Source organism: Eublepharis macularius, chromosome 14 (genome assembly GCF_028583425.1).
Source record: "Eublepharis macularius isolate TG4126 chromosome 14, MPM_Emac_v1.0, whole genome shotgun sequence".
Taxonomy (NCBI): domain Eukaryota; kingdom Metazoa; phylum Chordata; class Lepidosauria; order Squamata; family Eublepharidae; genus Eublepharis; species Eublepharis macularius.
The window spans coordinates 3,182,261-3,194,643 of record NC_072803.1 but is presented as its reverse complement, the minus strand read 5'-3'; the positions used below and the strand labels follow the sequence as shown (position 1 = coordinate 3,194,643).

Here is a 12,383-nt window from a genome sequence, read left to right as displayed (position 1 = left end):
GAGGTCCAATAAGGGCTGTAAGCGATGGTGGCTAAAAGGAACCTCCTCGTTCAGAGGCAGTACTTGGGGCAGGGGGTGGCAACCACAAAGGCAAACTTTAGCCTCCATACCCGGCTGGTGGCCTTCTGGAACAACTGGTTGGCCACTGCATGAAAAAAAGATACTGGATCAGATGGAACTTCGGTCCAATCCAGTAGGGCTTAATTCTATGCTCATAACGACTAAAATTAGCATCCAGTTCTGTGGAAATTCAGCGACTGCTGGCTCTTCCGTGTGTTCCTAAGGAGGAGGGAGAAGCCCCCAAACCCAAAACTAATTGTGCATGGAGCTGCACATGCAAGAAAAGTCTGAGACTGAATTAACTTGCAGAGTGCCAAGTCGGCGCACTAGCTTTGCATTCCAACCCCCTCTACGTCTATTTAATTAAAGGACCCTGCATAATTTGGACCCAATAGCGAGATTCATTAAAGGTAGCGAGTGCCTAATTCCGCAACAGTTTTGCTAATGAAACTTCAGCGGATGCTCAAAGGTGGAAAACATTGGATTCAGGACGCACACAAAAAATGCAAACCACGTTGTGAGTGAAGACGAAGGGGTGGGGGCAGGGGGAACCGCACCTGAACACCCGGGAAGCTGAAGGACAGGATCGAACAGTAATCAGCCACAGAGGATTCAACGTCTGTGATTCAGGGCTGTGCTTTAGCATCTACACAATTAAGGAGTTAAGAACAAGCCTCAGGGAAGACAAGACCAGGCTGTGGAAACATCTAACCATCTAGAATAAGGGCAACCAGCTAGTTTGATACCTCGGAGACAAGGTGAAGGGAGGGGGCACTTTCAATTTCATGCATCTGCAGCGGAAAACCTGAATTTGTCCCGTGCTTTTGCATGGGGGGAATACAAGTGTGTTTTTAAAAGCCATGTTTCTAGTCTTTATGATAGGGAAGAAGTTTGACAACATGCGAACAGCTCCTGGAGAACTCTCAGAACTGGAGAGGGGGCAGTACAGATTTGCCAACCATCTATATCCTGAGGAGTTAGCAGTGTTAGTCCCTAGCTGCAAAATAGTAAAGAGCCCAGTAGCACCTTTAAGACTAACCAATTTCATTGTAGCATAAGCTTTTGAGAACCACAGCTCTCTTCGTCAGATGCATCGTCAGCTTTCGAAAGCTGACAATGCATCTGACAAAGAGAGCTGTGGTTCTCAAAAGCTGATGATGCATCTGATGAAGAGAGCTGTGATTCTTGAAAGCTTATGCTACAATAAAGTTGGTTAGTCTTAAAGGTGCAACTGGACTCTCTACTATTTTGCTTCTATATCCTGAATCACTCCTTTTCCTTCCAACACAGAGACCATTCCCTGGTCCCTTCTGGCCACCCTCCTCCAGCATGAGAGCCTAACAACTAGAAAGCAACTCTGGTTCACCTCTTGCTTTGGCCTTGAATCCCCAAAGAGTCCTAGGGTAAGCCATTCTCTTGCAGACTTCACCCCCATGTGCAATATGGGAATAATCATACGGGCCTACTTTACAGGATTGTTGTAAAAGTTGCAACATAACAATGTGAACTGTTTGGGACACGTTTCAAGTGTTTAAAGTAAAAGTGAATCGTCGTCACCTCCAGACCTTTTCTTCATCATTCTCTACCCCGACTGCCCAACATTTGATTATGATGAAGGAGGATCTATTGTTAAATAAGGAGGGCAATTACGTTCCCATCAGGATGGTATCTTTAAAGGGGCTCGCATCTATGGAGCCCGGTTTAAATGTGATGCTGGCAGAGTCCAAAAAGCACTCCCTCCCTCTCTCCCTCTCCCCACACCAAACGGGATCTGAACTCACACAGTCGTGTAGAAAATGAGCTGGTGCCTGTGTAAAACAGCGTGGAGGGACGCTAACTGAGCTGTCCAGTATAAGACACTGCATGAACACAGGACCCCTGGGAGAAGACTCAGGGCAACATCTAGCCCCGTCTTCTGGGGTACTCCAATGGCAAACTCCTTGGCCAGGGTTTCAGTGGATTCCAATTTCCGGCCAAGCCAAACAGCATCACACGAGGGACGATGGAAGCAAGCAGAGCTCCCTCAACCTTTCCAAACTTACCTGAATGGGCCAATAAGTGCATCCGGAGGCGCAGGCTGTCAAGGAACCTTTTCCCGCATAATTCGCACCCGTATGTCTTCATTCCACTGTGCAGTTTTCTAAGGAAACACACAAAGACAGAAGTGAGCCTGCTGTAGCAGCATGGCCAGAAATGCAGAGGTGGGGGGGGGAGTAGTTTAACCTGTCGATACTTTGGCCTTTGCGGTACTTTTCTCAGATTTTCTCACCAGTTCATGTGGAAGTGGAGAGGCCAAAAGGGGGAAAAAAAAACCACCCCAAATTTCATTTAAAGCAAGCACTGAAATGGATTAGCTGGATTACCTAAATATCCCCACCCTTCTCTCTTACAGAAGCTGCAGAGGAATAATTGCAAGCATCGGAAATCTCATCAGCAAGGAGAGGAAAGTGATGAACAAGATTCTGCTGCTGCAGGCTGGGACATTAGCGGATCTGATCTACTCCTCCAGAAGCATCCAAAAAGCCAGGGAAGGTTTTTAAACCACCACACAACTGTAGCAGTTGGGGTTGGACCCAAGTTCAAATGCATACTCAACCACATGCTTATTTTTGGAACCTTTCTTATAGTCTCATAGCACCTTTAAGACTAACCAACTTGATTGTAGCATAAGCTTTCGAGAACCACAGCTCTCTTCGTCAGATCTGACGAAGCGAGCTGTGGTTCTCGAAAGCTAATGCTACAATCAAGTTGGTTAGTCTTAAAGGTGCTATTGGACTCTTTACTCTTTGGCAACTACAGCCTGCATCTACACAATGGGAAACCTGTCCACTAGAGCAAGAAGAACTCCAGGCAGGCTGATGCAGGAATTTCCCAGCCTCCTGATAGCCTACCTTTCTAGACTGCTGGCAAGGACAGCTGAGAGCGGGACGCTAAAGCGCTTTTCCACCTTTGTAAAGAATTATAAGCAGGGTCAGTCTTGGTTAGTAATTGGATGGGAGACTTCCAACGAAGACAACAGTTGCAGGCAATGGCAAACCACCACTGTTAGACTGTTCCCATGAAAACCCCACTAGGGGTCGCCATAAGTCAGCTATGACTTGACGGCACTCTCCACTACCGCAAAGAATCATGGAAATGAGTGGCAGGCAGGAACAACAGACAAGCGCCGGGCGGGCAGAAATGCAGACAGAAGGCTGGGAATCAACGCATCAAAAGATGAATTAGAGATCGGGAGAAATATCCAACTTTTATCATCCCTAGTACATGTCAATGCAATCTACACACACACGCACACACCTCTCTCCTATGTCAAAGGTATACAAATCAAAGCCTCAGAATATGTGGATTTTCACAACCCAAGTATCCCTTTGAATACTGCCCTTTACTAACCAGCCGTAAAATGATGGATGTGTTGGAAGAACCCCAATGTGCTGGGAGGGGAAGAGATATCCCACTCTGGGAGGGGAGGAGAAATCCCACTCTGGGAGGGGAGGAGAAATCCCACTCTGGGAGGGGAGGAGAAATCCCACTCTGGGAGGGGAGGAGAAATCCCACCCAAACTGGCCATTACAAGCCACAAAAGTCCATATTCTGAGCACAGGGACTAGAAGTCTGAGATGGACTGCTCTGCTGTTACTATACTTCTCAAGCAAGCCACTTTGCTGGAATCCAAGAGCATAAAGAGGCGTCACCTCATATTCACCCAGACTCTCCAGGTTAAAGCAGCAAGCCTTGGCAAGCCAGTATTTGAAAAGGTCATTTCAAACATTACTTGGTGTAAATCTGGCCTCACTGAACTGGCAGCTGAACCCATATTTGCAAAATTACATGTTGTGCATCTATTTTACATTTTCACACATATGTGTAAAACAAAAATGTAACAGGCATGCACCAGCCAAATTAAGCATTTGTCAAATGGTTCCAGTGTCCCACGGCTCATCTAATCTTCCACAGAACCCAATGGCTGGCAGAAAGAAACAGGATTCTGCACTCTGTAATTTATACTTCTGGAACCCTTATTTTTACATGTCCAGATGGTGTTAAGCATGAAAAAAGAGCAGGGGAAATCCACTTATCTTCCAACCCAGCAATAGTAAAGCAATATGTAGAGTTGCCACAGAATTTCACCAAAAGTGAAATTTCACGGCAAATTTCTAGGCTCCGGCTTGGGTGAAGCTTTCAAGGAACTCTGAGACTGGCCAGAATTCAAATAAGGTAATCGCCATTTCTGTAGAAAGAAGGTCCAAATCTCCCAAGAGACACCCTGGCCCTGCCTAACGGTTGACAGAAAGATGCCGTGCAAGAGGGCATCAGGTGCCGCTATTTTAAAATGTTAACAGAGATGTACACTCCAGAAATGGAGAGAACAGCCATAAAAACTGGGTTTAAAAAAACAACAACACCAAACCACACATGAGCAGTTGTTTGGCAAGCTACAATTATGAAAAACATTAAGCAAGAAAAACAAGCATATTCCTTTTCTTGGTTTATTTCATAATGTCAGAGGATGATACATTGGTCATTTCTTAGGAACAGCCCATGGCACAAATATTTAAGGAGCGCACGCCAGCCAAGAATTTCTAAGACGAGAGATCATAAGACACAAACACAATCCAGTGCCCCAGGAAAGGGAACAAAAACGCTCACGGGCAAGCCTTCAACGAATGGCAGCCTCCGGGGGGGGGGGGGGGCAGCAGCAGAGGGACCTCAAGCTACAGTTGCTCCTCACTGTGTCCTTTAAGACTAACCAACTTTAAGACTAATCAACTTTATTGTAGCATAAGCTTTCGAGAACCACAGCTCTCTTCATCAGATGCAACTTTATTGTGGCATAAGCTTTTGAGAACCACAGCTCTCTTCGTCAGATGCAACTTTACTGTGGCATAAGCTTTTGAGAACCACAGCTCTCTTTGTCAGATGCAACTTTACTGTGGCATAAGCTTTCGAGAACCACAGCTCTCTTTGTCAGATGCATCTGACGAAGAGAGCTGTGGTTCTCGAAAGCTTATGCTACAATAAAGTTGGTTAGTCTTAAAGGGGCTACTGGACTCTTTACTATTTTGCGACTATAGACGAACATGGCTAACTCCTCTGGAACTGTGTAACAGGGAAGGCTGAGGGGCTGGACTCAGATATCACTCTTGGACACTTTCAGCAAAAGACCCTCTGAATTGCTTGGCCTGGCCTTCGCGTGCTGCCCCAACAAGGGTGAGTCAAGAAAGGCGAATGCAGCTCACTCCACGCATCGTTAACTGCCACCTAGCACACACCTCACTCTCCGTGCACCAAGACTCTTCAGCTGGCCCCTGGTCCCTTCTTGCCCAGTTGCCATGGCACTTCCTCCTGCTACCTCTGAGGGTGCCTCATCAGGCCCAGAGACCCACTGACTTTTGGATCACATCGTGCATAGCACACAGTGCCACAGAACTGTCCCAAGGCCGCAGGTCAGCCTGCCCTGCCCCACCAGGGTATAGGACAGCCAAGGAGCATCGCGAGGAGCACAAGCAAGAAGCCTGCTGGGTGACCTCTGGGCCAGTGGGGATTCCTCTGCATACAGGGAAGTTGCCCCGGGGAGCACAGAAGATGACTTCCAAGAACACCATTCTGAGCTCCATGAAAATAAAAGCAAGGAGGACAAAAATCAATTTTTTAAAAATCACTCCATTCCTGAATTAGCCATGAATTCTGCATCAGTGCAAAAACAATGGATGATTATTGGTAGAGAAGGAATTCCCAATTCAGTGGCAGATTCTTACGGACATTTTTTAAATTCTGGCTTCCTCCCTGTAGACACGGGAGGCTGCAGTTCAGAGAGATCTTTAGCACCTGGAGTTGGTTATCCAGCAGCTCCCAATGTGGGATCTTTCCCTTGTGCTTCAATGCTGCTTTGGTTCTATCTAGATGAAGCTTTTGATGGGGCTGTCTTGGAAGACACCTCTGACATTGCAGCTGGGACAGAAAGCGGTTGCCTGTTTCAATGGGAGCGAAGTCCTGCAAACTCACCGCAACAGCCGTAAAAGAGTATCATTGGTTGCCAGTCTTTTTCCAGGCCTAATTTAACATTCCAGTCTTGACCTCTAAACTCTCAAGGTTCCAAAAACCCCAGAAAGTGGGGCTCTCCACACAAGCCACCTTCATCAAGTCCCAATTCATGCTCCAGCAATAATTGCGTTCATATTGTTCACAAGCGGTGCGGCTGTTGGCAACTGTCCAGTTGATATCCTGCCTGTTGTTGTTGCTGTTGCTGTTGCTGTTGTTGTTGCTGTTATTGTTGTTGTTGTTGTTGGGATCACTCAAAGGAAGGTCAGCTTTCCTCCTATATCAGACAGCACAGCTGCCATCTTGGAACCAACTGTGCTGGCATTTCAACGGGGCACCAATTGTACATGGGCAAAATCAACAGGAGTCCGCACACGGGCTTTCTCTGTGGTGGCCCCTACCCTGTGGAACACCCTGCCTGAGGAGGTCAAGAGAGCCCCCACTTTTCTAGCTTTCCGCAAATGATGCAAAACCGAATTATTCAAAAAGGCTTTTGTATTGTAGGGAGGGGCTCTCAGATGCTTTGCTAATGTGTTTAGGGACCATAGACTTCACCACTATGCTGCCTTACGTACTATTTGTTGCTTTAAATATGTCCTCCTATGTGCTACCTGTGCTTCTTGTGGTCTAATGTCAGCCCTAGAACTGCTCATGTTCTGTTTCAGCATTTCTTCAACTCTGTATTGGATTCTTCTTGCTAATGTCTTCGTAAAATTGTGTTTATTTACCCTACGGCATTGTTTATGAAATTGTCCTTGATACTGACTGTACTAATCTCACACTGTGTAATCTGCCTTGAGTCTCAGTGAGAAAGGTGGACTATAAATAACATAAACAACAACAACAACAACAACAACAACAACAACAACAACAACAACAACAAGGAGCAGAGCCTTTATGGTCTTGGCTCCACAACTGTGGCATTCTCTCTCCTGGAGCTCAGGTCAGCACACTCCTTCCATGCCTTTTAGGGAGGCGTGAAGATGTTTGTGCTTTTTCTGTGTGAGCTGACCTGACAATTTCACAGCGAGTTGACTTTGTTCTGCCATTTCATCTGATGTTTCGTTTTGTCTCTGTCACTAAATGTCATTTAAAACTATTTATTTTGTTTAAGTAGTTATATTTAAATATTCTTCTGTTACTATCTGAAAGTCATAATGGTTGAAAACTGGCCTACAATTACGTCAAAGAAGAAGGCAAATTGCAAACCAAAACAGGTTCAAGTAAAAAAAAAAAGAGCTGACCTTTTCAAAGGGTTTGCAAACAAGGAACGCTTCGATGTGGACTGCAACTAAGGAGCCCCCAACAAAGAAAGATCCATCTCAGGTATTTCACCTTCTGGACCCTGGTTGGGACCTTCACAAGACCCGTTCAAAACATGTAAACCGAAAGGGAAGAAAGGCAACTTGAAATGAGGCTGCAGCCACACACGTTTTGCAAAGGACAGGAGGGCTGAAAAATAATGCCCACAACACAGAAGATAAAAACATCTTAATGCGATAAAATCAAAAACTTCAGTAAACATAGGTTTAAAATCTTAAGATGGAGCCCCCCCTTCATTCTTCCCTATCCACCATACATAGAGGAGAAGGGAGGTGCAGGTCGGAATCATCCTGCTATACTTCACGTTTGGGGGTGGCAGGTGGCTATATAGCCCCCCCTTCCCACTCACAAGAGACCAGCAGGGAGGCTTGTTTGATGGACCTAGGACTGGCTTCAACCATACGCCTGGCAGAACAACTCTGTCTCGCAGGCCCGTCAAAAGGATACAAGATCTTGGCAGGCCCGAGTATCTCCGGCAGAGAGTTCCACCAGGCTGGGGCCAGGACCAAGAAAGCCCTGGCCCTGGTCGAGGCCGGCCGAGCCTCCCTGGGGCCAGGGACCACCAGTAGGTGTTTGTTTACCTGCTGATCTGAGCGCTCTCCGGGGTACATACGGGGAGAGGCGTTCCGTCAGGTATGCTGGTAGGGATTTATAGGTTAAAACCAGAACCTTGAACCTGATCCAGAGCTCCACAGGAAGCCAGTGTAGCTGCTGCAAGACTGGAGTAACACGTGCCCTGTATGGCGTACTCATCAGCTCTTTCGGAAACCTGATAAAAGCCTTTGGAAATGGCAAATCGGCTTTTCATACATTCCCCCCAATAAAGTGAAAATTACTTTAACTGGCCTGAATGATTCAAAGGGGATCAGAAAATCCGAAAGATCAAAGAGATCCTCGTGCCAAGGGGACAGCCCGATGCTCAGAAGTCTCAAGACGGCGCTAGCCAAAGGACCAAAAAATGAGGTTGGACTATCGTATCACCTACTATGTCATGAGTAAATGCCAGGTCAAAGACACGCACACACTCCGACTTCAAACTTCTGAAAAATCAGCCCAAACATAAGTTAATTTGCAAACAAATATCACCTCCACTCTTGTCCTACAAAAAGAAAGATATGCAGGGATTCTGCAAGGTATACTTCTCAACTAAAAGCCAAAGAAATGCACCAGCCATCGAAACAGTAGAAAGTGAAATGGGCTGAGAGCCTGAAATGTGTCATAATTATACAGACAGAAAAGAGTGATGGAAATACAGAATTTGCACTGGGGTGTGATAGGCAAGACCAGGGCTTTTTTTCAGCGGGAACACGGTGGAACGGAGTTCTGGCCGGAGCGGCGTGGAGGGCAATCTAAACTCCCCTCTGTCTGGAGATCAGGGGGCGGGGCCACCAGACATGTGACCATTTTCACCGAGGGCGATTTAAACTTTTAAAAACTCCCCCCTTGTTCCAGCTAACCCAAAGTGACACCACTGTGCGGTCCTGAGTTCCACCACTGAGTTCCACCACCTCTTTTCCCAGAAAGAAAGCCCTGGGCAAGTCAGTCAATAGGAAGATGTGTCACTAGAAGAAGCTCCCACCCCACATGAGGGTCAAATAATAATAATAATAACAACATTCAATTTATATACCGCCCTTCAGGACAACTTTACGCCCACTCAGAGTGGTTTACAAAGTGTGTTATTTTTATCCTCATGACAAGCACCCTGTGAGGTGGGTGGGGCTGAGAGAGCTCTGAGAGAGCCGTGATTGGCTCAAGGTCACCCAGCTGGCTTCAGGTGGAGGAGTGAGGAATCAAGCCGGCTCCCCGTATTGGAGAGTCCTGCTGCTCTTAACTATTACACCAAACTGGCTCAAATCAATTCTGGAAGCAACCCTGGATCTCCAAGCCTCCTCCTCTCCCAAGCCAACCAAGATGTGAGACCAGACCCTGATGCCTTGACATGCACCACCCTTTCCTAGTCTTCCAAGTTCCAACCTAGCCTCCTTGCCTAAGCACAGCATTTCATCAATGCCCGTTCTTGGTTTCCTTTTGGCTGGGGGTTCTAGTCTGTCAATCCAGCTGATTTCTTCCCCAGTTTCCTGTCCATTACTTCCTTCACTTCACCTCATTTCTTATCCCCTCCTGACAATCCATTCTGTACATGGATTCTCACCCAAAACAATATTCCAAGCAACGGGCTATACTCGTGGATAATACCCACACATTCTGCACACAAATTCTCATATACAATACTGGAAAGAGTCACAATTTCCCTAGAAGAGGGCTGACATGACGCGTGGAAGGAAACTTGAATCAGTTTAATTGCTCAGTTGCAGGCGGTCTAATGCAATAATTTGCAAAAGCCAGTTCCAAATTCACGGCTTCACACTGGAAGGATTAAGTGTCATGCAATAATTTATACCAAGAAAGTTTTAAAACCTGGAACGGATTTAACAATCTTCCATGACAAATGGTTGAAATCCTTCCATTGCCAATATGAGGAAATGGGTTTTGGGCACCCAGCTTTAAGTGTGTCATTTTTCAGAAGATGTACACATAGCCCCTTGTCAGCTCCATAGCTCTGAGAGCCTGTGTTTGCTTTCTGAAACACTCCCTTTCATTCTGGCCCTGATAGCTGTATGGACACAGATGAGTGTTGCAGGCCAGCCCCAGCTTCAGCCAGGCACCTCCAGATAAGATACCTCCTTGTCCTCTGCCTTCCTCCCACCCCATCGCCCCAACTGAGCCCTCTCAATAGGGTGTCAGAAGTGACAAAGGAACACATTAATCTTACTATACTCAACACCTCACCTAGAGATCTACGTGGCAATCAAATCTCAAGCCTCAACGCTACCAACCGTTACATAACTGACCCATTGTTTTAAAAAATAACAACGCTGTGGCTTTCGGCAAGTAATTTATTTGAAATATCTCTATCAACAAATTTCAGCAGGCACAAAAGTTTTCCATTTGGTGGCTGCTTATAGGATGATGTTATCGCGCCCAATCTCATACAGTCTCTTTCAGCAAGGTCTTAAAGCGCTTTATCTCCCAGGCTCCTGGTAGCAAAATATGATTGAAACGTTCTATTTATGCTCACTGGATTAAGGCAATGTTGCAAAAAAAGAAAAAGAAAAAGTCTAGCAGATGTAAGCAAGGTTTATAGCTGCTCGTGCTGTTAAGATCTGAAAGAGAAAGATCAATAGACAAGCCTGCAGTTTTTACTAAAGTTGTGCTTTTAAGAAGAAAAACAACAAAAAGTTAAAAGCACACACATATTGATTCCCAATTATATTCTCCAAAATGCAGGAGTACAGAAAGATGAACTGTACTTTAATATCCAACATCTGACAGACATAATAAATTCCAAACCTTTCATACATTCTTTTAAAAAAATGTCTGTAAGCAAAATTAAAGCAACAAAGAGTGATGCTGAACAGCCACAAGCGCCATAAAAGCACACAAGCAACATTTCTGAAAATATCCATGACATCAGTTGACACGAAGGTCTTCTGTTCTGCTTGACCAAATGAAAAGAGTTTGGTACAAACTGAAGCCAAAATACAACCAGGGCTGGACATCCCAAGTGCTGGCCTGGCCAGTCTGGAACCTAGAAGAAGCATGCTGAAGTCTAGAAATTCAAAATATTCTCCTAGCCCGACATATTTATATATTTAAAAGATGTCTATCCCCCAGTCGCTAAAGCCTGCCTCATGCAGCTAACATAAAATGAAGCAATAATTATATTACATATACATTTGTGTGTTTGCATCAACAAAATGAATTAAAACTAGGCCAACTACAACAGCAGCAGTACCCAGCAGTATTTTAAAACAGCAACCAGTCAGCTAAAAAGCAAAACTGTGACAGTGGGAAGAGAACATATCAAGAGAATAAAATTCAGTTTACAGATGGGGTAGGTAGGTAAAGGTAGTCCCCTGTGCAAGCACCAAGTCATTACTGACCCATGGGGGGACGTCGCACCACGACATTTTCTTGGCAGACTTTTTGTTATGGGGTGGTTTGTCATTGCCTTCCCCAGTCATCTACACTTTACCCCCAGGAAACTGGGTACTCATTTTACCGACCTCGGAAGGATGGAAGGCTGAGTCAACCTTGAGCTGGCTACCTGATGGGGGTAAATAGAAGTATTTTGGCCTGGCACCTAAAAGCCAGCAATACAGGAGCCAGGCAAGTGCCGAGGAGAGTATTTCACAGGACCCCATCATAGAGATGCTAATTCTAGCTTGAGGAATTCCTGGAGATCAGGAGCAGTGCAGGAAGCAGGAGGAGCAAAATGTGGGGTAACATCACTTCCAGTCTTGGAACCAGAAGTTACATCACAATGTTGCGCAATGCTCTAGGAATTTCTCAACTTTCTATGGTAAAAAAAAAATTGGAAATTTGAGAAATTCCTAGAGTGTCAAGTGATGCTGTGGTTTCACTTCCAATTCTGCAAATGGAAGTGATATCATGGAGTCACCACCAGCACAGATTTTCAAAGCACCGCCTCATTTTGCTCCTGGGCTGGCAACCTTATGAGGAGGGCAGAGTTGTAGGGAGGGGGCACTGCGGATCAGTAGGACAGCTTGAAAGCAGGGGGTGTTTAGTTGTTTGAACATGTAAAAGCAGCCAATCAGAGCAGTCCTTGCTCATGACACAACCAGTTGCCTAGTAGAAAGTGCAAGGAAGGACATTGCTTTCAAAATGTTCTTTCTTTCCCCCCCAGTGTTTCTCACTGCATTGAACAATTTTATTTTAAAATATTTTATTTGGGGAGGACTCCAATGGCACTTTGCACAATCACGCATAGGTAAAAATCCTCCCAATCCAATCAGGTTGGTGTGGCAGATCCCCAGCTCCCTTTTCCTGCCCCGGGGGCCCCCGCTCTGAGGAGCAGCAGGGGAAAGAGAAGCAGCAACAACAAAATGGCCGTCATCCTAACAACATGATAACACTTCCGGGGAAAATCCAGACTG

At 45.7% G+C, this 12,383-nt stretch overlaps 1 protein-coding gene across 1 annotated transcript in view; it reads right to left on the bottom strand.

The window, feature by feature from the left end:
- The window catches only part of ZBTB16 (zinc finger and BTB domain containing 16), a 202,748-nt gene that overhangs the window by 108,976 nt on the left and 81,389 nt on the right, over positions 1–12,383 (bottom strand). Inside the window, exon 3 of the mRNA XM_054997477.1 lies at positions 2,103–2,200. Within this exon, the coding sequence (XP_054853452.1) occupies positions 2,103–2,200 (98 nt within the window). The remainder of the gene's footprint in view (positions 1–2,102; positions 2,201–12,383) is intronic.